The sequence below is a fragment of the Gymnoscopelus braueri genome (assembly GCF_963280865.1).
Source record: "Gymnoscopelus braueri genome assembly, chromosome: 21".
NCBI classification, from domain to species: domain Eukaryota; kingdom Metazoa; phylum Chordata; class Actinopteri; order Myctophiformes; family Myctophidae; genus Gymnoscopelus; species Gymnoscopelus braueri.
Genome location: NC_137623.1, coordinates 9,570,485 through 9,597,843, shown reverse-complemented (window position 1 = coordinate 9,597,843; position 27,359 = coordinate 9,570,485). Strand labels below are relative to the sequence as shown.

Here is a 27,359-nt window from a genome sequence, read left to right as displayed (position 1 = left end):
AGTTACACACCTGTAAAGGTCCATTTTAAACCCCCTCAAGGAACCCTGAGGGTCCCTTTACCCAACCTACTGATATATAACACTAGAGGCTATGCAGCCCTCACATCTAGAGTTCGGGCCTGATGTCATCAGTATATGCCCATTTATGGGCCATTGGGCATGCCTCCTTTTGTGCATATACTGTACATGGAGCTGACTGGTATATTATAGCAACATAAGTGTTTCAGAAAACTGTTAGGATTTAGAAGACATTTGTAGAATCAGCCTCAGGTCTTAATGGGTTAAGTGTGTTCTGGGTGGTGGTGAGGTTGTTCCTGTCTGTATACAGTACCTGCCAGGCGTGTGGTATCGCTTGTTGATCGTTGTCGAGGTGGTCCTGGTGGGCCTGCTGGAGTCTCCGAAGTCCCAGAGGAACCGCAGAGGTCCTGCCTCATCATCAGTCTGCACCGTGAAGGTGATGTCTGTGTTGGTGGAGTGTGTCTGCTTCTCTGCATGCACCCTCACTGCTGGGGAGGACAGCAACACAGATATTTTGTGTGACAATGAATCATCAACTTAATCCATTAAGACCTGGAACTGTGTCATTTTTTGATTTGAGCTAAAAAGCATTATTTTACACTTTGGGCTATTCAAAAATAGCAGATATACAAGCTCATAGCGCGGCACCGAGTGCCGCGCTACGAGCTTGTAGATCTGCTATTTTTGAAAAATCGTGAAAATATGTGCAAATCTTTGAGTATAAATATTTTTAAAGCGAACATTTTAAACTCAAATCTTTGCTTCTGGGGGGTCCCTGGAACAACATATTTTGATGGGGGTCCGCGGCCAAATACATATAATTTTGGGGGTCCTTGACATGAAAAAGATTGAGCACCACTGATATAGAAACATACGTTTTTCAGAAAACTGTTGTGTTGAGATTTAGGAGACTAAATGTAGAATCGGCTTCAGGTCTCAATGGGTTTAAATGTGTAATCGTGACAGTCCTACACTCCGCACACTTATTATAGGGCAATTTGAGAAGCACGGAGCTCTGTGTGCGTGCGTATACGCACATGTGAGTGACAGAGTGGGACAATCAATCTCAGATAAGATTTAGTGACAAAGATTTTTATGAAATGGCTGTGAATTAGGCGAGCCGGCGTTCACAGCCCAGGGGGTCCCCCAGCAAAATGAGTTAGTACGGCATCACAATCATTTTAATCACTTTATCCATTTACTATATGTTGGCTTGCTATTCAAAGATAGCAGATGTACAAGCTCACAGTGCGTCACTTTGTACCACGCTGCGAGCTTGTACATCTGCTATTTCTGAAAACATCTGCTATTTCTCTATGTGGATCCCAAAGATCCACATGATCCCATTTTTATACTGAAATAACCTTACAGCCATTACTTCTGATGAAAGAAGCCATTACTTCTTTAAAGAACATTGGCCTGTGAGGGTCTATTTTTTGGACCCCTTTTCAAACTACTATATATTGCATGGCCTGAGACGTCAGGCACATTCTTTTCCAGTGTAACGCGAGACGCACTGAAGCTCAGATTTGCTTGGACAGAGATCAAGAATGCGAGTATTAGTCAAGGATGAAAGCCAAGTAATTAACTTCCTACAGTCATTCTGACAACTGTTTGGCAGCGTCACGTTCGGATGACAGCAGCGGCAGAATGCCGTAACGTCGCCGTCCGAACAGAAACCTCATATCTCCGATATTTCAACTTTTTTTCATGTTTTCTTCTGCAACGCGCTACTTCGTTATAAAGAGCGTTGCACTAAAGTAGTGAAAATAGCCGATCTACAAGCTCACAACGCCTCGCGATGCGAGGCGTTGTGAGCTCGTAGATCGGCTATTTTCACAATTTCACTTAACTTTTTTTTCAATAATAAAAAGGAACGGTTTTGTAGGTTTCCCACGACATCTCAGAGGATTTTTTTTTTACTTTTTGAATCCACTACAAACATTTGACCGCTTTAGATTACAAGTTACTTTGGAGATTATTAACGTGCATTAACATTTAAGCTGTATTTTAGCTTGCAGATCTGAACTAGATTTTCACTGTTTTCTTTTTGTCCTTTAAGCCATTCAATTCGGGAACGCACCTCTGTCATTTTAATTTCTTTGCCTATTCAAAATTAGCAGATATACAAGCTCATAGCGCAGCACCGAGTGCCGCGCTATGAGATTGTAGATCTGATATTTTTGAAAAATCATGAAAGTTTGTGCAAATCTTTGAATATATATATTTTTAAAGCGAACATTTATAAAATATTTTGTTCAAGGCACATTTTCATGATTTTTCAAAAACAGCAGATCTACAAGCTCATAGCGCAGCACTCGGTGCCGCGCTATGAGCTTGTATATCTGCTATTTTTGAATAGCCACAAAAATCTAAAAATGACACAGATGCGTTCCCGGATTGAACGGGTTAACAATAATTAAAAAAAGGAACCTTTTTTTTAGGACATACGAGGTTTTCCACGCCGACGGCGACGACATCTTAATCCAAACTCAAGCTGCACACAGCTCAGAATTAACAGCTGGGCCCTCTGCGTCACTCTCTACTGCACAGAAAGTGAGACTTTTCTGCGTCCTTATAGGACGACATATGACACCGGTGGTGTCATGTAACTAAGTGCTGTTACTTAAAACGGCACTATGTAACTTTTTTTTCAAATAAATAAAATGTAATTGTGTCCAATCTGTATGGTAGAGCAGTGGTTCTCAAACTGTTTCATGCCAAGGAGGACCCCCAAAATGATATGGATTTGGCCGCGGACCCCCATCTCAAATATGTTGTTCCAGGGACCCCCCAGAAGCAAAGATTTGAGTTACAAATGTCCGCTTTAAAAATATATACATATTCAAAGATTTGCACAAATGTTCACGATAAAAAAGAAATAGCAGATCTACAAGCTCATAGCGGGGCACTCGGTGCCGCGCTATGAGCTTGTATATCTGCTATTTTTGAATAGCTTAAGTATAAAAGGTTAACAAGCTCAATGGTAAGAATTTCAGCACCGGGTTCAAGTGTAACAGAGTATTCATACATTACGGTATCGCTACTTTTACTTAAAAGTAAAAAAAAAATCATCTGAGTACTTCTTACCGCCTCTGTATAAATCGTCTCCGTCGGGTGGAAACCTCACATGTCCGAAACTGTTCCTTTTCAGCATTCAAATTCAAAAATAGCAAAAGTAGCAGATCTGCAAGCCCAAAACGCGCCGCTTCGCGCTGCGCTTCGAGCTTGCAGATCTGCTACTTTTGATGCTTTTGTGTGACGCTGTAGTATGATCAAGTAGGGAGTTAATTTACCAAAAAAACACAAAAAGTAAATATGGAGATAAGAGGTTTCTGAGATAAGAGGCTGATGTGCATGCAGTGCAGTGCAGTGCGGGCCCTGGGGGGGGATTGTAACCCAGGCTGTTGTGGTTGCAGTAAAGTGGTAAGAACATTTACTGGTTGAGCTACCAGGGAGAGAGGAATGCCATCCGCTGACATGGAGATGTGGTTTTTATTCTCTAGGTCGGTGGTTCCCAAACTTCTTCTTTTTTTTTTTGCTCGAGACCCAAAAGAGAAATTTGATGATGTCTCCCCCCGGGGACCCGACAAACTATAGTGAAAATAGGCGATCTACAAGCGTTGTGAGCTTGTAGATCTGCTATTTTTCTTAACGTTTTTTTTTTTTTTACATTCATGGAATTTCTTTTGAGCATATCCTGCTTTATCATCAATCCAAAAATTCATCGCTTCACTGCCTTTTCGCTAAGATCAAGTGTAATCAATCCAAAAATTCATGGGGCCACACAAATTAACAAAAACGCATATTGTGCTGTGTGAAAGAAGACTTGAAGTCTTTATGAAAAGGTTTATCGAGTAAATAAAACCAAGTGTACAATTTGGGTCAAGTTCAAATGGAACTTCATTTGAACTTGAGAACTTGAGAAACCGGTACTGTGTGAGGACTGGCTCACAGTTCTCACAGTGTGGCGATAGGCAGTAATTAGAAGTGATTCACTTACCCCTGGCAGCCGGTCTGTCCGTCTTGACAAGCATGTGTCCAGATGCACTCGCCATGCTGAGGTTACACACAGCGCCGCGCACCACCTGCATGTGCACACACAATTTATAGGCATGTTACATGCACACACATGCACGTAGCCAGGCAGACGCATACTGTATATGATATATACATGACAAACATGAGCGCACGCATTTTCACATATCTATGGAAAAATAGTTGTGAGCTTATAGATCGTCTATTTGCGGGAAAGAGATTTGGAGGGCAGACCTTTGTTAATCCCATGGGTAAATTAAGTTTCCGCTTCACCCAGCTGATGGATATACTCAGATGCTCACGATGAGCGCTCGGGTGTAGTCGGGGAAAGAAGAGAAAACCAAGTATGCTATAGAGCCAGTTTAAGCAGTTCAAGGATCTATATACAATCATTCCTCACTGATAAATGTCAGACTGTTATTGGTCAGAGGGGAAGTTGCAACGGAAAGAAAATCAATGTCTCTATCTGCAGACCAAAGCTTTATTACACACTTAGCGGAAATGAGGCTGGGCTGGTTTAAATAATGACCTGTGTTTCCATGTGGATCTCTGATGTTGACTGAATGACACCAGCAGGAAGGCAGAGAGTACTCACAACAACATGGAGGATCCCCTCAGTCCAACCGGAGGCACTGGATGCATTAACGCTCACCACGTGAACTCCCTCCGTCTCAAAGACCCACTTCTGCAAGAGAACACACAAGATAAACAGTAAGAAAGAAAGAAAGAGACGTTTAAAGCTACAATCAGGAACTTGTTTTAATGAATAAAACGTTAAATTCACCACATTATCCCAAGAAAGGGAGAGGACCAAGTATAGATCCCAGGGCGACCCAACAAACAAACTAAACACGACAAATATAGGGTTTCGGTATAAGGTGGTAGAGTATGTTCATACTGTCTGTCTGTCTGTCTGTCTGTCTGTCAACCTTTACAGGCCGCGACCCCCCAAAATAATCATATTTTAACTGGGGACCCCCCACACTGACAAGCACTTGGAATTGTAGGAGTTGAGGCATTACATTTAGTTTGACTCGGGCGTTGTGAGCTTATCTACAAGCTCACAACGCCTCACATTTTTTGGCTATTTTCACAATTATTGCCTCTTTTTTTATTATTTGACAATTTGTCCAATGTTTGACCAGTTTTTATAGTATAGTATGTTGATTACTTTTGACGCAGTAATGGTCTTTTTTCATTTTTTTTTTAAAGGTATTAAAAAGGTCTTAAAATTCTTTAACCCATTAATACCTGGGACGCATCTGTGTCACTTTTAGATTTCTTTAGGCTATTCAAAAATAGCAGATATACAAGCTCATAGCGCGGCACCGAGTGCCGCGCTACGAGCTTGTAGATCTGCTATTTTTGAAAAATCGTGATTTTTTTTTTTTTTTTTTTTTTTCCGAAAAACTGTTAGGATTTAGATTTTTTTAAAGAATCGCCTCAGGTCTTAATGGGTTAAATTGTCATTTTACTGTCACCTGGGGACCCCCCTCCCAAAAACCATGTGGGGAGCCATCCCGACCCACAGGTTGAGAACCACCGTTCTATACAATTGCAGCAGTACACAGAGAGAACATGCGTGGGGTGGTCTTACCACCGTGCTGTTCAGACAGTCAGTATCAGGCAGGCAGCTGGTGTTTAGAGCCTTTCCCTCGTCCTCCTCTCCTTCACGGGTGAATCCCCAGTGGAACCGGCACGGTCCGAGGCCCGGGCGCGTGTGCGCCCGTAGGGTGACGCTTTCGCCCAGGCGGGCTGTTGTCTCCACAGCTCCTATCTGGGGGTCCACGGAGGGCACACAGGAAGGGGTCCCAGGGAGCAGAGAGACCTCCAGCCCCTCTGGAGAAGAAGGATGAGCGATGGAGAGGAACAGCGTGGAGGAGAGCTGCGACAGAGGGTTGGAGACACTGACATCTGGAGAGAGAGCAGGAAGAGTTGAGTGAGTGAGTGAGTGAGTGAGTGAGTGAGTGAGTGAGTGAGTGAGTGAGTAAAGGAATGAGTGAAAGAACGAGTGGGTCAGTTAGAAGCAGTGGTTCTCAACCTGTGGGTCGAGTCCCCAGGTGATAGTGAAGTGACAATTTAAGGACTTTTAAGACCTTTTTACAGTAATACCTAAAACTAAAAAAACTAAAACAAAAACCGATAGAAAAGAAAAAGACCATTACTGCAACAAAAGTCATCAACAAACAATATTATAAAACATTGGCCAAATTGTCAAATAATACAAGAAAGAGATAAAAATTGCGTTGCGAGGCGTTGTGAGCTTGTAGATCGGCTATTTTCACAATTTGTATCTGTGGAACGGAGTCAAACAAAAAAGGGGGTCCCCAGTTCAAATATGATTGTTTTGGGGGGTTGCGGCCTGAAAAGGTTGAGAACCACTGAGTTAGAGACAAAGACAGACAGACAGACAGACAGACAGACAGACAGACAGACAGACAGACAGACAGACAGACAGACAGACAGACAGACAGACAGACAGGCAGACAGACAGAGATAACTAAGCAAAACAATAATGAGTATAAGTAATATATGATTCACTGTTTGACAGATTTGCTCTTGTTGACTTACTGAGACGATATTTCCCCGGGGTCTGCAGGAGCCAATCGTCTGCCAGTGTGAAGGAGCCATCATCCAATACAGGAAGACTATGTGAACTTTGACCTCCAGAGTTCCTCCCACTGAACTGCACAGAGACGTATGAGAGGTTCAGCTGTCCCAGACTCTGAATTCCTGAAAATAAAATAATTAAAAAACACAGCAAATAAATAATGCTGTAGTTTGACACCTATTTGTTTTTTTTGTTGTTTTTTTTCTGTGGAAATAAGGATTTTCACCATGAAATGTCATTATCAGCTACATGAGAATATTTATTTGGCTAAACTAATATTTATTTTGTTGTTTTTTTGTATTTTTGTATTTATATTTTAGCATTTATTAGTTTTGTTTTTGATTGCATTTTTATTTTATTTGCATGTTCAAAATAAAGATGATCAAATCATAGTCACAGAGTGTTTGTTCAGTAACAGGGGTTTGTTCAGCTCTTTGGTAAACAGAAAATACATTTTCAGGTCGGGGATACCAATATCATCCAATCAGGAGAGAGAACTCATACAGGATAGATGATAAATAAGTGAAATTGGAAGAGATAAAACAAAAGAAACGAGCAGACTAAATTGGAGTTGGTATCCCGACCTGAAACTGTATTTTCTGTTAAAGAGCTGGAGAGACAGGGAGACCCTGGCTATTGAACAAACACTCTATAGCAATGATTACTATCAGAATGTAGAACAGTTTTTTACCACTTTTGTACCACGCTGGATTCGATGTTTACTGTATCGTCCAGGGGAGATATTTGGTTTATGAGCTTGATGCAGTAATAGTTGTCCACCAGTAGGTGTCCTACCCAACACCACCAGGGCGTACATTTCTCAATGGAAGAGTAGAGAGACAACCTCCAGCCAATGTAGAGCATTGGTTCTCAAAGTGGGGTCCGGGTACCCCCAGGGGTACTTGGGGGGGTTCCAGGGGGTTCCAGCAAAATGTGTTAATATAGCGTCACAATAAGTTTAACCTTTTATACTTTGGCTATTCAAAAATAGCAGATATACAAGCTCATAGCGCGGCACCGAGTGCCGCGCTATGAGCTTGTAGATCTGCTATTTTTGAAAAATTGTGAACATTTGTGCAAACCTTGGGATATATATATTTTTTAAGACAACATTTTTAACTCAAATATTTGCCTCTGGGGGTCCCTGGAACAAAATATTTTAGATGGGGGTCCGCGGCCAAATTCATATCATTTTGGGGGTCCTTGACATGAAAAAGTTTGAGAACCACTGATGTAGAGGCACTAGTTATATCATATTAACACTACTCAATACGAATTGGTTAAAATAACGTTTTATTCACTAAAATAAATCGCGGTTTGCAACACACCTGGCATCCCTATTTTGGGCTTGTCATTATAGGAAAAACATTTCTACAAATTTCCCCAAAAAAAAGAAAGAAAAACTAAATAAAACATCTATAAGCTCACAGTGGGTCCCATTGCAACGCATTTCTCTCACTGTTTTTTTAAATAGGTCTTAAAGGGATACTTCACTTTCACATAAAATAAACATTAAAAATAAATATTTAAAATAAATGAAAGAAGTTATGGCAAAATAAAGGCCCCCTCACACATTAGTAGGACACTCTAATGCGTGAGGGGGCCGTGACTTTTCCATTACTTTTTTCATTTATTTTTAATATATTTTTTAAATGTTTATTTTATGTGAAAGTGAAGTATCCCTTTAAGTGGTTCAAATGAAGAATAGTTTGGTAATGATGATGTTTTATTGCTGAGAAGACAAAAGGGGTTTTAACGCAATAAAACCGGGAAAGCATCTGTGTCATTTTAGATTTTAGCATTGGCTATTCAAAAATAGCAGATGTACAAGCTCACAGTGAGCTTGTACATCTGCTATTTTTGAACATTTTTTGAAAGAATCTTGAAAGTGTGAGAACTACTGATTTAGAAGGTATTTGTAGAATCTGCCTCAGTTCTTAATCCATTAAGGCACCGAGTGCAGCGCTATGAGCTTGTAGATCTGCTATTTTTGAAAAATCTTGAAAATCTGTGCAAATCTTTGAATATATATATATATATATTTATATTGTAACTCAAATCTTTGCTTCGGGGGGTCCCTGGAACAAAACATTTTGAGATGGGGGCCCACGGCCAAATACATTATCTAAAAACATTTTCTAAATCCAAACAGGTATGTTGCTATATCAGTGGTGCTCTCAACTTTTCCATGTCAAGGACCCTCAAAATGATAGGTATTTGGTCGCGGACCCCCATCTCAAAATATGTTCCAGGGACCCCCAGAATTACAGATCGGAGTTAAAAAAAATTCGCTTTAAAACATATATATACATATTCAAAGATTTGCACAAATCGTCCACGATTTGTCCAGATCTACAAGCTCATAGCGCGGCACTCGGTGCCGCGCTATGAGCTTGTATATCTGCTATTTTTGAATAGCCAAAAGAAATCTTAAAGGGTTTATGGGCGTAATGGTGCCTTTGAGGTTGTAAATGAATTGAAGCAGTGGATTTGGACCTGTGGGCTGCTCCGGACGTCCAGCAAGCCTTCCAGAGAGCTGGATGATGAAGCGCCTCCCGGTCTGCAGGTGTTCAGTGGAGGGAGTCAGGCTGACGCTGTGGAGGAACGGACCGTGTGTTCTGTACACTGAAAACCAGCTCTGGTCTTCTCCACACGGCTGCCACTGTATGCTCCTATATGCACATGAATAGAATAGAATAGAACAAATTAGGACAGGATGGAGTAGAATAGAATAGAATAAATTAGGGTAGAAAAGAATAGAATGAATTAGGGTAGAATAGAAAAGAATAAATTAGGGTAGAATAGAAAAGAATAGAATAGAACAGAACAGAACAAATTAGGACAGGATAGAATAGAATAGAATAGGCCCAGATCGCTGGCCTTGCGGTCCGGGCAACTACAGCCTGACAGCGCGTGTCACGGGTTCGAATCCCGATCCCCATCTATCTCTCCCCATTTCCTGTCTATAAGGATAAGGATAATTCCTTTTTTTAACAGGTCGTTCAATTAAGTCCTTGCGGTCTTGTTTCCAATGAGAACCTGTGAGCAATTTGGGGTTAAGAGTCTTGCTCAGGGACAAATTTCATTTCATCGACACATATGCTGGCATGGCCTGGAATCGAACCTGGGGCAACCAGGGCCTCTGGCTCCCTAGGCGGGCTCACTAACCACTCAGCTATGGCCGCCCCTATATGATAGGGGCGGCCCCTATAAATAGAATAGAATAGATTAGAACACGATACAGAACAATAGAACTTAAATTATTTTTCAACATCAATATCGTATTGTATTCCACCTCAACACAGACACTTTAAATGGACATGCACTCAGACCTGTGAGGTCAACCAGGGTATCCCTGCCCGGCGGACACAAAGATAAACCATGAATTATGAAATGCAAAAATTTTATGAATCTTGAAAGGTTTTGTCAGATCGCATTATTCCGGGACTGGTGAGATGGTCACCGATATAACATTTTTAACAGGCTTGTATCTTTAGTCACGCAGCAGAAGAAAACGTAAGATTAACGTATGAAGGCAAGAAATTAATATATAAGAAAAACAAAGGAAGGCCTGTGTGATGAAGATGTGATAAAGCAGTCGTTCTCAACCTGAGGGTCGGGACCCCACGTGATTTTGGGGGGTCCCCAGATAACAGTAAAGTGACAATTTAAGGACTTTTAAGATCTTTTTAATACCTAAAAAAAAGAAGGAAAAAAATGAAAAAAGACTATTACTGCTTCAAAAGTAATCAACAAACTATACAATAAAAAAAACTGGTCAAACATTGGTCAAATTGTCAAATAATATCAGAAAGAGGCAAAAATTTTGAAAATAGCCGATCTACAAACTCACAACGTCTCGCGTTCCAAGTGCTTATCAGGGTGGGGGGTCCCCATGTTCAAATATGATTATTTTTGGGTGGTCACCGGCGCACCGCCTGAAAAGGTTGAGAACCACTGTGATAAAGGATGTCTCACCTTTCTCCCGTGGCATGTTCTCCTGGAGCTTGTTCCCCTCTGTGAGAAGATGTGTTGGTCACCAAACCGTGGAGCTTCTGACCACAGTGACATCTGCCTCTGGTCAACGCTGCTATCTGGTACCTTCAGCACCAAATATTGAAGATGAAGCTATGTTGCCTACTTATTTTGCAAGTACCGTTTGAGTGCAATTGTAATACAAAGACAATTCCTTGCAGAGCACACGTACAGTAAAATCCTCAGTGTTAATGTAACTCTGAGATATGGACCCAAATGGACACTTGCGGGTCAAACAGAGTTATAGACAGTAAACAGAGTTTACTGTCTATATCTATAACTAACAGAACTCCTCTAGGTCAGTTTTTACACCCTAAGACATTTAAATATAGGGAGAAAAAAAAGAATTTTGCCAGATACGACACAGCACTGTATTACAACAAGGCAGAGTATATACCACACACACACACACACACACACACACACACAAACGCACACGACACGCACGCGTGCGCACACACACACACACACACACACACACACAGGCACACGCACAAGCACACGCACACACACACACACACACACACACACACACACACACACACACACACACACACACACACACACACACACACACACACACACAACACACACACACACACACACACAGATGCCATACAATCATGTGCTTCTGGTCAGGTTTCTTGTAATATCTACAGTATTTACATATTTTAATTAATTTAAAAAAAGATCTGCATTCTGTTCAAACAGAATAACTCTCACTATTTATAATTATTGGAGGAACCATGATAAACATATTGCCTATTTTGGTTATGTGTATCTGTCTGCAGTCTGCACTGCTTTATAGTAAGCTTTCTGCATTCAAGGAGCTTCCATTTCTAAATAATTTTCCTCCTTGGGCCGGATTGGATGCCCTTCCCCCGAGTTCTTCATTGGAAAGATGAAAGCAAGCATAACCCAAAGAAAATATTCCATGTTTATGTAACTTTCACCAATAACAAAACAAAACCAAACCTAATAATTACAAGGGGTGGGGATTTTAATCTGATGCAATTAATGGTAGTAGATGGTACTGATCTCTTAGGAAAGAAATAGTGTGTAAGCTATCAAATGGATGCTTTTCCTAAAAAATAAACATCTGAACCACATCTAGAGAAGTTTAGGCTCAATGTTAACATTTGCCTTTTTCAGTGGTGTAAAGTAAAATGTACTCAAGTATACTGTACTTGTATACAATGTTGAGGTATTTTTTTTTACTTGACTGGAGTATTTCCAATTTTCAGTACTTTTACTTCTACCCCACTACATCTCAGAGGCAAATATTATACTTTTACTCCACAACAATTAGTAGTTACTAGTTACTTTGTAGATTTGGATTATTATTACAAAACATACATTACCCACTTCAGCCCTACATTTCGGCCATTTGAAAATAACAGATCTACAAGCTCACAATGTGTCACAAAGCAACACATTGTGAGCTTGTAGATCTGCTATTTTCAAAGGATTTTTTAAATAAATTTTATAGGCCTACATTTGAAAACTTGTGAAATGGGACCTTCTGCATAAATGAGTAGGCCTACTTTTACTTTTGGTACTTTAAGTACAGTTTGATGCCAGTACTTTTGTAGGCTACTTTTACTCGAGTAAATTTTGAATACCGAACTTGCACGTATCCTACTTCTTCCATCACTGGTCTTTGTATAATTGAATTGTCTCGTAGGCCTACCCTCCATCCAAGCAGCGACGGCAGCAGCCCACGGGGTCAACAAGGTCAGCAGCAGCAGCAACACCTTGGATCTCATGCAGACGGTCCGCTCCGGATCCGGGGGTCCTCCGGGGGTCCAGGCACCCCATGAACCACGGCGATGACCATACCTCGTTACCTGTTGAAGTCAGAACCCCACAGCAACACATGTTCAGTGCGCTCTCAAACTAGCACGACACGTGATCTAAATCAGCCTATGAGCGAAGCGCGTGTGTGTGTTTTACCTGCAGACTGTGGTGCGACGGTTTGCAAGCCGATGGCGAGAAGAAGCAAGCATGCGGTTGGAAAACCCATTATTTGTGAAAGCTTGATGCGATCTACGAAACATCTACGATACAAGTTAGATGATCTGATCCACGACCATGTTCCACTGCAGTGTGTGAGTGTGAGAGGAGATAGAACGGCGTTGCTCACACATATAGGGGGGGCGTGCGTTGACACCACGACGTGCATCCAGGTTCTATCAATGAGCTACTGTATGCTGATGGTGCTGATGATGATGCAAGAAGCTGACTTCCCACTGAATAGAGATGAAACGAGGAGGAGAAAGGGCCATAAAAGCGAAGTCATCTTTAATTGTTAATAATTTAACTCCTAATGTAAGGAGGAGTGTAACCTAATGGCAGTGGTGGAAAGTAACTAAGTACATGTACTCAAGTACTGTACTTAAGTACAATTTTGAGGTATTTTTTGTACTTTACTGGAGTATTTCCAAATTTCATCTCAGAGGCAAATATACTACTTTTGCTCCACTGCAATTATTGGACAACTTTAGTTACTAGTTACTTAGTAGATTTGAAATGTTACTACAAAACATGCATAAACCACTTCAGCCCTACTTTATATAGACATTTGAAAATTTGAAAATGCCGATCTACAAGCTCACAATGCGTTGGGCATTGTGAGCTTGTTGATCAGCCATTTTCAAATGATTTTAAACATTTTGAACAATGAGTACTTTCACTTTTGGTACTTTAAGTACATTTTGATGCCAATACTTTTGTACTTGTACTCAACTAAATTCTGAATACCAGACGAGACGTGTACTTGTAACAGAGTATTTCTGCATTGTAGTGGGCTACTTTTACTTAATGGGCCCGTATAAAGAGTCCATTTGGTTACATTTGTAGGCTACATAGGAGTTATAAATGGATACATTTACACAAGAGGATTTTACCCTTTTTTCGGAGGCCCTAATTCTGTCTATATGAGAAATAGGCCTATAATAGCCTATTAGGAATATCATTCTCACATGGTCTAATAATTAGACTAATTGCTTTCACCAGAGCAGAGGCAGTCGTGACTTTGTCCCCCAACCTTGCAGTATTTGGAAGATACAGCTAGAATAACTTTGACTTGCTGTAAAAGTGTTGTTCAATTATTTATATAGCCTAGTAAGCAGACATGGCCAGTGTAATGATGACAGAGGACTGACTGCATCATTTAGTGACTTCATTGAGTGTCTTGTCATGGTGCGTGTCATGTCCTTCATTTGGTTACAATCCACTTGACCTAACACCTGCATTTTATGACCTCGGATTTCTTTACAAAGCTGGTGGTTTCTTTCACAACACGCAAGAATAGGGAGAACGTATAAACTTCATACGTTCGCTCCTTTCTCCCTATTCTTGCGTGTTTGGCCTATAAATAAAAGAGACGGTTTGACTTTGACCGCACAATCCATTCCAAACCTAGTTTTTAAAGGAGCTAAGCTATTATGAACGCTGTCAAAAATGTCTGTCAAAATGGAAATAAAAAAAGCCAGTAGACAGGGAGAATTATTATTCTCTATTGTCTCATGTTTGTGTCAGATTAACTGTGGTCCCAGGGCCAGTATATGGTTACCACTGTGTTATGTGCAGGGGTCAAGACTTGTTGTCCTGGCAAATTTTTGATTTTTTTTTTTTTTACATAACATTATAATGTTCTTATTTTGATCATAAGACCCAATTACTGAATGTCAGTCTCCAGGTGTTCTTCAGAATATGTAATGACACTGACTGATTGAGGCTACTATGACACTATAGCATAGGAGTCCCCATAACTCTGAGAGTGTACGAATGGAACCATTTGTGTACACTCTCAGAGTTACAGACCTGTAATGGTCCATTTGGACCACCCTCAACTCACTTTGAGGACCACAGCATGTCCATGGCAAATATAGATTTTGTTTTACAAAAATCTCCAACACAAGCTCAAGGCAAGCTGGCATGCCGATGAACCCTGAATGTCGTGCCTGGGCTACTATTTTAATCCTGTTCGTTCTCTCCATTCACAGTCCAGCGCACTGTCGTCACTTTGACGGTTAGATATTCGTGGAGATGGGAAAATTAATTACCAGTTGAGAGTTCATTTTACAGGACAGACAGGCTGAGACAGGGCTCCTATTAACCGTTAAATCGAAGGAAGTAGTAAATAATCCTGTCAACAAATCTGAAACAAACGTTTTTATTTCATGTGGTGCATTATTGTCTTGTCACTGTAGTCTAGTTTATTACTTTATCCACAGATTGATTGCTAAACGCTTTGGTTTAAACGCGGCTTGCTTCACTTGAGGCCCTAACAGGGAGGGAGCCCAATGTCATCATTCAAAGCAGTGCATGGATTTCCCCCTCAAAGTAGGTTATAGGCCTACTTGGGAAATAAACAGATTTGTGTAGTATTATTATTATTATAGGTGCTTGAGATCGATTGTATTGGTAGGCTACTAAAGGCTATATTTGGGGAGTTGGATACGGCATTGCACATAATAGCCAGAATCCCCTTCTAATATAAAAGCCCAAGGAGGTATTCATGTTATTGAGCCACTAAATGTAGGCTACATTGCTATTATGAGGTGTAGACCATTGGTTCTCAAACTGGGGTCCGGGGACGCCCAGCGGTCCTTGGGTTGGGTGGGCGTGGGTACCAGGGGGTCCCCAGCTAAATTAGTTAATATAGCATCACAATCATTTTTAACCACTTTATCCATGTATATGTTTATACAGTCGTGCTGTGAGCTTGTAGATCTGCTTCTTTTTTTTTTTAATAGCCAACATATATACATTTTCAATATTTTTGAAAAATATTGAAAATGTTTGAAAAATGTTGAATCTTTTTATTTTTCTATTTGTACTTAAATCTTCTTTTCTGGGTGACCCTGGCACAAATCCTTTTCAGATGGGGGGTCCGCGGCCAAATACATATACAATTTTGGGGGTCCTTGGCATGAAAACGTTTGAGAACCGGTGGTGTTAGACCAGTCTGTGGGAGCGGAGTGTTAGGTGGTCTTTAATGGACGCATAAATCTGGCACAATTGGTTCCTATCTATACGGCCAGCTCCCTGAGTCCCCGCCGTGCCCTTTCGGAGAGAGGGCGAAAGGCATGTTTGTGGCACGGCTATCTCCACCGTTCCACCTTAAAAAGTTCTTCCGCTTTCCCAGACATCCCCTTTAAGAGGGCGCGTCGTTCTTCGTGGTGGCCGGCAGGGGGCAGCGATAGACTGTATCATCTATTGAAGCCAGCGTTGCCATGTCCGCTTATTATAAGCGACCTTGGGCTTGGACTTTCTGTAAAGTTGCCTGCAAATTATTGGTAGGTTGCTGGTTGCGGTTTTTTGGGCTTGACTGTAAAGTAAAATACAGTTGCTTATTTGGGCTTGTTAACTAATGTTGTTTAAACCAGTGGTTCTCAAATATTTTCATGTTAAGGACCCCCAAATTAATATATATTTGTAGACCTAACCTTCTGAAAATATTTTGTGCCAGAGATATACATATAAATACATAGATTTTTTTTTTTGTGGATTTGAAAATATTCCTACATTTTCACATTTTTCTCAAGATTTTTCTTTGAAAATAGCAGATCTACAAGCTCACACTGATTCGTTGTGAGCTTGTAGATCGGCTATTTTCAAATAGATATAGTCACTTCTTTTGGGCTGGTTTTCATAGACCACCTGGTTGCTTATTTCTCTCGCACAATCTGGCAACACTGATTGAAGCTGATCGTGCCAGTGTGAGAGGCACAGTGGGGGGAGATCACACGCATTTTGTCTGTCTATTTTTTTATGGAATAGGCTTTATATATCTATTATATATATTATTATATATATTGTTCTTGTTGCTTTGGCCTTTATGTCCACAAAAATGTCAGCATATCAGCAGTTGAACCGTCAAATAAAATTAAATGAAAATAAACGTTCACCCCCCTTATACTTTGGGATAATAAATGTTACGTATGGTGTTAATTCGATTTCGTTATCTCCGTTGTGCTATGGGTGTTGCTTGCCGACAGATCTACAAGCTATTACATTGCCTTTGTCACTCGTTGTTATATTTCTATAGAACTGTTATTGTCAGCGAGCAACACCGCTGTACGATGGCGTATAAATTGGGCTTTATGTAGCCTACTGTAAACATAGTCTGCATGCCTCAAACATTCAATAAAAACACTTATTTGAGGTGGTGGATAACCTTCAAAAAGTATTATTAATTCGAAGCGACATAGCCTACTGTTATGTTGCAGGTGCCAAACAAAACGATGGTTTTATTCAAGCTATTCAAAGACAAATTCCCGTTTTTATCAAAGCATAATCAATTATATTTTTTATTTATTTATTTTTTCTAACATACCAGACAGAAGAGTTTTAATGCAAAACTGCCTCGTGGTGAATTTAACCCTGTGGAGTGTGGATTATAAGCAAATAACTGTTCTTTGCTTCTTTGAGGATAAATAACCTTTCAATATAGCCTATACCTTTTCTGTAGCTCACAGGATCAGAATTTTTGCTATTTTTTAGTCAGTCTTCAAACCAACCCCTCTCCCAAATTCATGGTTTTAATCTTGCAAAATCATAAGGTTGTGACTGTTCTGAAGACTTCTTTTATCTATCTTTTTTTCTAGTTGACCAAGTATTGTAGAATACTGTCTAATGCACTGTTTCCCAAACAGTGGGTCGGGACCCATTTCTGGGTCGTGGAACTATTTTTATGGGTCGTGAGTAGCCTAAATATCCCTATTATTTTGTGTTTTTTTTATTATTCTACAATATGTTCTAAACATTTAAAAAAAATGTCATGAGTTGAAAATTATTTCATGAATACAATAAAAATGAATCAAAGAAATTCCCTAAATTAGAAAACAAATGTTTAAAAAGTAGTGAAAATGGCACATCTGCAAACTCACAACACGTGTTGAGAGCTTGTAGATCTGCTATTTTCACTAGTTTGGGTCTCGGGCAAATGTCAAATTTTGGGTCTTGAGCAAAATAGTTTGGGAACCACTGGACTCTAATGTACTTTAGACTATTTCCCAATTTTCCTTCTACTTTGACACAATCTGGACCTTCCCTTGAACTGTTTACCAACTCAGATTACACAGACAGGCGGTTAAAGCATTGTTTTTGAAATTAAATAATTCACAAATGACCTATTAAGGCTGCATGCTTCAAACACCTTGTGGTGGTTCTATTATGTCTTTAGAAGGCATTTCGTTTTCAATCTTTCATTGCAACCGTTCAGGTGTTTCTCTTCTTGTCATGAGGAAAAATATAGACAATCTTTTTTTTTCAGAAGTGAAGCCCAACAAATGACAAACTTAAAACAGAGTGTGTAGGCCTGTAGTGTGGTTTGTTGCATGGCACATAATAAACATCAGTCAGTTGAGGACAATTAAAGACAACAAAGGAACCAAAGTGTTGATTCACCCAAATGTTAAACTGTAATCTATAATGATGAAAATAGAATGAAAGTTGTTGAATGAACACACACACACACACACACACACACACACACACACACACACACACACACACACACACACACACACACACACACACACGCACACACACACACACACACACACACACACACACACACACACACACACACACACACACACACACACACACACACACACGCAGAGGAGAAAAACAGTTTTAACAAATAATAGCCTACTTAATAATAAATAAATAAACGTATTCTGACTGCTCTATTTCACACGTGTAACTCAACTCATATATAGTTTTCGACAGGTTTGAAGAATAAGAATAGGCTACATGTTCTTATAGAGAAGAGTGTGAAAAAGACCTATTTAAAAAATCCATTTAATAGTATTTATTTCCATTTATGCTTCTAATCGCACAATGTATTGTGTGTTAAGCGGCCTTAATTCCTCAAGGTTTATTCTTTAGCCTATATGCCCGATTGCCTTATCTGCTTAATACGTCTACACAGTGGTGTGTTCTACCGTCAGATGCTGTGTACGCCGTATACCTTGAGATTTTTTTTCGTCGCCACCGTACACCTTCATAAACTGTTCAAAACAGCGTTTTTTACATTTAATTCATTATAGACGCGCGCATGCCGTGCGTGTGGGAGGCAGGGAATAAACATAGTATACCTTCATAAAAAAACTAGAACACAACACTGCGTCTACATTATGTCCATACTTAAATACTATTTGACGATGCTCTTTCCCCGAGGGTGGGGCCCAGGGTGTGTGTGTGTGTGTGTGTGTGTGTGTGTGTGTGTGTGTGTGTGTGTGTGTGTGTGTGTGTGTGTGTGTGTGTGTGTGTGTGTGTGTGTGTGTGTGTGTGTGTGTGTGTGTGTGTGTGTGTGTGTGTGTGTGTGTGGGGGGGGTCCTGTGGGTGAAGTAGTCGGATTACACTCCAAACAATCCTCAATCACACAGAAACTATTAACGAAGATCCACCGTAACATGCAGATCTGATCAGAACCGGAACAACGACAGCCAGGGGGTCAGGGCAGCAATAAGGGCCTCCAGTGGTGGAAAGTAACTAAGTACATTTACTCAAGTACTGTACTTACGTACAATAATGAGTTTTTTTGTTACGTTACTGGAGTATTTCCAATTTGCAACAACACTTTTACTTCTACTCCATTACATCTCAGAGGCAAATATTGTACCTTTAGTCCACTACAATTATATGAAAACCTAAGTTACAAGTTACTTTGCAGATATAAATTATTACATTATAAAACATACATTAACCACTTTAGCCTTATTTTATACCTAAAATTGAAAATAGCCAATCGACAAGCTCACAAGTGCCACATTTCAACATGTTGTGAGCTTGTAGATCTGCCATTTTCAAACATTAGTAGCCTACTTTTACTTTTGGTACTTTTAGTATATTTTGATGCCAATGCTTTTGTACTTTTACTCAAGTAACATTTTGAACACAGGCCTTTTTCTTGTAGCAGAATATGTGGTATTGCTACTTTTACTTAAGTACAATATCTAAGTACTTCTTCCACCACTGAGGGCCTCATTCACAGGGGTCCGGCGGTGCATACTACTTCGTCGTGCGACGGCGCCGCGCGTCGAAAATAGCCAGATCTGCAAGCTCACGACGAGCTTGCAGCAGATCCGGCTATTTTTTCGTAAATGAGGTGGGTTGGATAACATGCTCCTGTACGTCCAATGGAGCTGACGCTGCCGTAAGGCCCCCCCCTATCTACCCCCCTTTGTTCTATCCCATGAATACCCTCCTATCTAAAAAGGAGCGGGTGAAAAAAGTTGGCCTGAAACCTTAGCTGGCTGAGTTCCAGACGGTCAAGTGTCCTATTATATTTCTAGCGCAGGCAATTTAAAGGGGGGGGGGGGGACAACAACACAGTGCAAAGTAGAAAGAAACAAGCCATAGTGCTTTCTTGGGTTTAATCCTTTTAGCATCCTTTTGTATAGAACTGTACTTTCTGTGCTTTTTTTTTGGCTAACAAAAAGTATTCAAGCAATCAATCCGAATCAATCAATCAAAGATGTAAGAACTCGTTCGTTCAGACCTGCTTTTGCTTGACACCCCTTACTGCTTGTGTCACCTGCGGCAAAGCAATAACACGCTTCTTCATCAGTCTGATATTTGACATATAGGCCTGCAACAACATTAATAAGGATGTGTCTGTTATGACGTGCATGGGACTGACTGACTGACTCACTGTCTATTGGCCAACAGAAGCTCAGCTGATTTATTATGTTCATTTGATATTCTCGTCGCAAGGGATCCTTGCTTATAGTAAACTCGGAGGGGAGGGGAGTATATAGGCATATGGCTGCATATAAGCTGATTTTGCAGACAAAAGTCGTGGGACTTAAACAAAAGGTTTTGTCTTTTTGAATAATTGGATGCAATGACAGGGGGTGCTGTTAGGAACAGGGAACAAACTATAGGGAACAAAACGAATTATCCACAGGACGCTAATATATCTAATATTGAGCAGAGAGTTTTATTTTTATTTTTTACATTAGCCTACTATTGGGGCCTAGTTAAAAAAAAGATTGACACATGTATAAGTAAGTAGTAGTTAAGTAAGTAGGCCTACACATACTATACTATACACTATACTATATACTATATACTATATATATATATATATATATATATATATATATATATATATATATATATATATATATATATATATACGTATATAGCCTACACGTAACTCTGAGAGAGTATATGCCCCACACACACACACACACACACACACACACACACACACACACACACACACACACACACACACACACACACACACTGACTATGGTTCTTCTTTCATCCGTGCAGCCACTGCTCTCCAGCCTGATTCCGTGGTATGAGGGGGTCAAAGGTCACGGCTGGACGTGATTGTTCGCAAATCCCCACGACGCGAGAACGCGCGCGAGCGCGCACGCGCACGGGTCACAGGCGAGAGTTCGTCGAACAATGATTACCTTCTGAACATTCTTCACAGGAGGTGGTTTGTTTACGTGTTATCTCGTCATCTGATCACGGACAGCTGATGTGATTGAGCCTGTATACGGTCTAAACAAGACTTAATCATTAAGGTTTTTCTGTTCAGTATTAGTTTTTTGTTCTGCAAGCCTCCTAATTTTTCATTTACTTCCAACAACTATATATAAATCTGAACAAATGGACCCGTAATGGTCCATTTGGTTTCAGCTATAAACTCTCAGAGTTAGGTGGATCAATTAACATATACCCAGGCCTAAACTATACTGTGGGCTATAGTTGCCTGCAGGGTTCAGCCTCTGGCACATGAATTACAATTTTAACATATGCCATTTTACAACAAAATGTAAAATAGGCCCACTCCCCTCTCTACCGTGTTTTAATTGTCGTGGAAAGCTCCACTTTGTATAAGTCTGCCATGTATTGTTTTCAACACAAACAGTTGTATAGCCACCACCCACTTTGCTCCAAAAGAACAACGGCCATAATCTGCATTTAAGAATAGAATGTTCTGCTATGAAATGCATGATTCTAGTCATGATATGATATTGCCAGGGGGTCATTTAAACCAAACACAAGTGCTATTCAGTCATTCGTGTCACTAGAAAGTGAGGTAGTTTAAAACTGTTCATTTTCCTTGATGACAAAAATGTGTGTTTAATGAGGCAATTGTGTTCTGTGTTTGAGTCAATAGTTTTGCATTGTTTTGTTTTATTTTGTTTTACATCCCATTGGGTCTGACGTGGCCAGGGCTCACCCTTTATTTTTGGTTCAACCAATATCGAATTTATTCCGTGTGCTTTTAAAGACCCAATCGCTAATCCGAATACAAACAAACAGCAGGCTTGTCAGCACAAATCAAGTGATTGGATTGGAGGCATTCTTAATCCTCAAACTGATTGGCAGTTCTCTGAGTCACAGAGTGAGAGTGGCATAATTGAAGCTGAATAGCGTTTTAAAAACACGACGTGTCAATGTTGGCAGAGTTTTGTTTTATTCGAGTTGTTATTCAGATGTTGCCTTGAATTAAAATAAACACAACATAGCACTTCATCAGAATATTTCTATGACTTCTCTCAAAGTCCAGCATGTCGTTTAGATTAAAAAAATATATATATTAACATTTGGGTTATTCAGATAGGCAACATTTCTCATGATATGAGCTTGATATATCTTAACTAACCAGCAGCTGACTTTTGTTAATTAATTAACACATTTTAATAAAACATTTAGCACAAAACTTGGGGGGGGAATTGGAATGGCACCCTGGTCATTTTCCTTTTGTAAATGTAAGATCAATTAACTGTGATGGCATTTGTTTATAGCCTTTGTTTGTTCAATCAATCAGTCAAACTCAATCAAATATTTGTTTTACAAATATAGCTCCATGGCAACATACATGTTGCAACATGGCGTGTAACCTATTCCGTGACAACAGTACAATCCTCAGGGTATAAAATGAACTCTCTCAGAGTTACAGGTGGATAAATTAACACTTGGATTATACTGTACTCTAGTCGTCTGTCTACACAGGTTCTCAAAGGGTGTCCCCAGCACCAGCAGAAGCAGTTAACATAATAGCATCACAATCATTTTAACCACTTTATCCATTTATTTGTTGGCTATTCAAAAATAGCAGATCTGCAAAGCTTGTGCATCTGATACTTTTGAAAATATTTAGAAAATGTTCAATATTTTTTATTTTTTATTTTTAACACAAATCTTCTCTTGTGGGACATGGCACAAAATATTTTCAGATGGGGGTCCACGGCCAGATACATATTCATTTGGGGGTCCTTGACACAGAAAAAAAGTTCGAGAACCACGGGCACTAATAGTGGAGTTGAGCTCCATGACCTGCAGTCCCAAATCCCCTGCTCCAGCAGGATACTGCTTTTCCCCCTTCCTCCCAGCAAATGCCATCGGACTGGCCTGTATGTATCAGCTCCTCGTCTGTTTCTAAACTTTATTCCAAGGTTTTTACCACCACTTGAAGAAAACCCCAAAGCCCCCCTATTCTGGGGGGAACATTCGCCAGAAATAGCTGCTATTGCTAGAGAAGGGATTTTGGTGTAAGAAGAAACAAGAGCAGACCAACACAACACATGTTCGGTTTACTAAGTATAATATAGAGGGTTTAAGTTGTTAAGAACTGGGTCTGTTATGATTTAATGAACCAGACAGCAGCCAAATACTATAAATCAGTCCCTGATGATATGGGTTACAGTTCATCTGGTTTTACATTTTCTGTATTTCTAATTAAGCCCTGGGATTAAGTGGAATAAAATATCAGTCAGTATAATAAAAATAATAATAGATCTGCTTTAATTATATATTGGCTTTAATTATATTGTTCAAAGTGCACATATTCCTATATTTCGCGTACCTTCGTCATTTTACATGGATTTAAGTTAATTGGGTTATTTATGAATTCATCATTGAGCTCAGTGTATGTGTTTGGGTGAATATAAAACGACAAATGGTATACCATATACATTCTCCAAACCTATCTCTGCCTTTTTTTAAATTAATAATCATTTTACATTTTAAGAAAAAAATAATCTCATAAATTATCTAACTTCAAAAGGCTATGAAGGTCCTGGGAAGGTCTGCTGAATTTGACGTGTCTATATAACGCCTTAAAACAATGTATAGGCTATTTGGCTTCAACAAACAGTCACAACAGAGGTTTTGAATGGAAAAGTATGGCTGCAGTAGGCTAACACAGTGGTTCTGTGGTTAGATCGAGACCCAAAAGGGACCAAACTACAAAATAGACGATCTGCAAGCTCACAACGTGTCACATTGTGAGCTTGTAGATCTGCTATTTTCACAACTTCTTACGTTTTTTTATTTATTATTCACGCCATTTCTTTTTTTAATTCATGACATTCTCTTGAGAAAATGTTTGAAATGTCTATTTTTTTTTTTGCCTTTTTGAAAATCTTATATTGATATTATATTGAAATAATATATATATATATTTTTAAATGTTGTGACCCATACAAAATACAAATACAAATGTTATAGCCCACTGTTTGGGAAACAGTGGGCTATAATACAGGACCCGCCACAGGCTTAAAATCGAGCTATATCCCATAGTTTAAAAACCTCCCTGTTCAGCCGGCTCTCCCGTCTCCATGCTGGCCGTGTTTGAGGCTCCCTGGCCCCGCGGGCCCCGTGTGAGAGGCAGCGGGGGAGAGAGACCAGACCCATGCAGACCAAAGACCGGGGGGATCGCGTTCCCCTCATTTCCATCGGCCGAGAAGAAGCAAAACAAAGCTGACACACAAACACACAGTTGGTGGAATTAACATAGCAGGTAATGAGTTAATGAATATGTAACTGCAGTCATTAAGGCTCGTGGACCTTTAACCTGTTATCTAAACTCCAAAACGTCAACGCATTACAGCGGCTATAAACCTGCCACTATTGCAGTAAATGGGACAATTTATTTAACATATAGAGGCAGGTTGTTGGGCCCATTGAGGGGGAAAACAGTGATGTAGAAATTGAATTATTCTTCATTATTTTCGTGTTAACTACCATACATAGGCAGGCCTATATTTTACAACACACCCGTCCTTGCAACCAGTATAAAGTTTAAAGGTTGGTTCTAGCCTATGTTTTCACGTATCTATGAAATGCGACGTTTTAGTAACCGTGCAGTATAGGGTTATGTTCTCAAACGTGTTTTAGGCCATTGTCTCTCAAAGTGGGGTCCGGGGACGCCCAGGGGGTCCTTGGGGGGGTTCCAGGGGGTCCCTATAGCAAAAGTAGTTAATACACGGTGGAACCTCTGTGTGCGTTGCGTAGTTAATACAGCATCACACTGATTTTAACCACTTTATCCATGTATACGTTGGCTGTTCAAAAATAGCAGATCTACAAGCTCACAGCGTGTCTGCTCTGGGAGCTTGTACATCTGCTATTTTTTAACATTGTTTAAAATAAAATATTTTTGGGGGATATTTTTTTTTTAAAAACATTTATTTTTAACATGCATCTTCTCTTCTGGGGGTCCCTGGCACGAAACCTTTTCAGATAGGGGTCTGCGACCAAATAAACCTCGACATGACAGAGTTTGAGAACCACTGTTTTAGGCTATACTAGTCCTTGAAAATATGGACACTCTAATAGTCTTCCCTGTGTGCCTTTGTGTCAAATGCGATGTCCCTGCACGCAAATAAAAATGAAAGCACTGTTATTATCGACCCAGTTGTATTCACAAACGTGTTTCAATGAAGAGAGTGTAGGCCTACACCCGGTCTGTGAAACACAGAGGGACACATCTAGAACCGTTTTGCAACAAATACGTTTTTTTGGGGGCTATCTCGATTTGCAGCCGCCTGCTTCTCTGAATCACATGTTGTTTACAGAAACCCCATCGCTGTTATAACAGACACACGTATAGATAGCTTTGACCAAAATAGGCCTCTAATAGCCTCCTGTATACTCATCGTGTCACACCTAATTAAAGTTTGCGGACTTTATTTGTTATGTAGGAGGATCTTTACTACATGAGGGAAGGGGGGGGCAATCCTTGAAATCCTCGTATCAATGACATCACATGACTTTTGGATTACACACACACACACACACACACACACACACACACACACACACACACACACACACACACACACACACACACACACACACACACACACACACACACACACACACACACACACACACACACATACACACACTTCTTTTTTCTTTTTTTTAGCCTACTGATATATGTCTTGTAATGTTGTAAATAAGCTAATTAATCATTACAAATTTACGATTTATTGTGGGCGATCTAAATTTTTTGAAGGATTCCTATCCTTTACTGAAACGCAAATGTTGCTGAATCACTATTTATTTTTAAGAATGAGATCGATATGCTTGTATATCTGCTTTTTCGCAATTTCTGAAAAAAATAAACATTTATTTATTTATTTGTATTTATTTATTTAGAAAAATATATACAGACTGGCCAAAATATTGACGCCAGGTTGAAAGTGATTGGGCTTCCATATGACATGTGAAAATCTCTCGTGTTTGTCCGGATCAACTTGTTAGCTTGTGGACCAGCCTGATCTCTGCGTGGACCTACAGCAGCACAGTGAGTGGGTCTATGGCTCTGTGTTGGAGCCTAACACTGGATATGTATGTCATTTGTATATAGGATGCGTTTCAGACGATGACCGTCCAGACCTAAAGCTGTCATGTGATTTGCTTTTACAATAACCCTGAAATCTGACATGTCAAAGGGCATATAGGCTACATGTAATAAGGAGACGTCATTGGTGCGCGTGTGTGTGTGTGTGTGTGTGTGTGTGTGTGTGTGTGTGTGTGTGTGTGTGTGTGTGTGTGTGTGTGTGTGTGTGTGTGTGTGTGTGTGTGTGTGTGTGTGTGTGTGTGTGTGTGTGTGTGTGTGTGTGTGTGTGTGTGTGTGTGATACAGCATTATACAAATAAAATAACCATTTGGGTGCAGCTGTATGGTAATAAATGAACGGTTACTTATATTTCTAATGACTATTTAATGACTTGAAAACCATTTACAGTTGAGAGATTGAACATAAAAACAGCTCTGGCAGCTTTTATCGGCCTATACCTATATTTTACAGTCTATGGCCTATACGTGTCACCGTGCGCTGACCCTGCACTGCGTGCGTGTATCTGTCAGCATTTAACCATTACTTGGTTTCCCAAACAGAGCAGATATCACGTTAAGTGCATTTGAATGTGACAGTAGGCTATAACTGATTGGGCTAAATGGCTGAGTCCTTTGTAGGAAATTGGAGATTTCTTTTCTGCTTTAATCCAACCAACGTGTGGTTAAACTCGTTACGACTCTGCTCTGTACGTATATCTATTGTTATTCTATAGAAGTTACAGTCTGCTGGTTCCCAATCCGCACTGGAATTTAACCCTGAAAAGCTAGCATGTCGAGTTGAGAGCTGCAGCCCGAGCCGTCCTGGGGCAGAACAGGCCGACTGAGCCAGCTTTCTATCCCCGTCCCGAGGTTACAAAGCCGGCTCAGTCGGCCTGTTCTGCCCCCATGCAGTCACTGAACAACCACAGGGTTTCACCATCTACCGGAAAGAGTCATGTAAAACATTAGATAGTTGTATATAGCCTAGTGCATTGATTCTCAAAGTGGGGTCCGGGGACCCCCAGGGGTTACCCTGGGGGGGGGG

At 40.2% G+C, this 27,359-nt stretch overlaps 1 protein-coding gene across 1 annotated transcript in view; it reads right to left on the bottom strand.

Moving 5' to 3' along the window:
- pkd1l1 (polycystin 1 like 1, transient receptor potential channel interacting) overlaps nt 1–12,725 on the bottom strand; it is a gene marked incomplete at both ends in the record, with an annotated part of 66,256 nt that extends 53,531 nt beyond the window's left edge. Inside the window, 9 exons of the mRNA XM_080418284.1 lie at nt 332–506; nt 4,022–4,106; nt 4,652–4,741; nt 5,654–5,970; nt 6,628–6,789; nt 9,164–9,339; nt 10,646–10,768; nt 12,393–12,549; nt 12,656–12,725. Of these exons, the coding sequence (XP_080274410.1) occupies nt 332–506; nt 4,022–4,106; nt 4,652–4,741; nt 5,654–5,970; nt 6,628–6,789; nt 9,164–9,339; nt 10,646–10,768; nt 12,393–12,549; nt 12,656–12,725 (1,355 nt within the window). The remainder of the gene's footprint in view (nt 1–331; nt 507–4,021; nt 4,107–4,651; nt 4,742–5,653; nt 5,971–6,627; nt 6,790–9,163; nt 9,340–10,645; nt 10,769–12,392; nt 12,550–12,655) is intronic.
- Nucleotides 12,726–27,359: the final 14,634 nt, after the last annotated feature.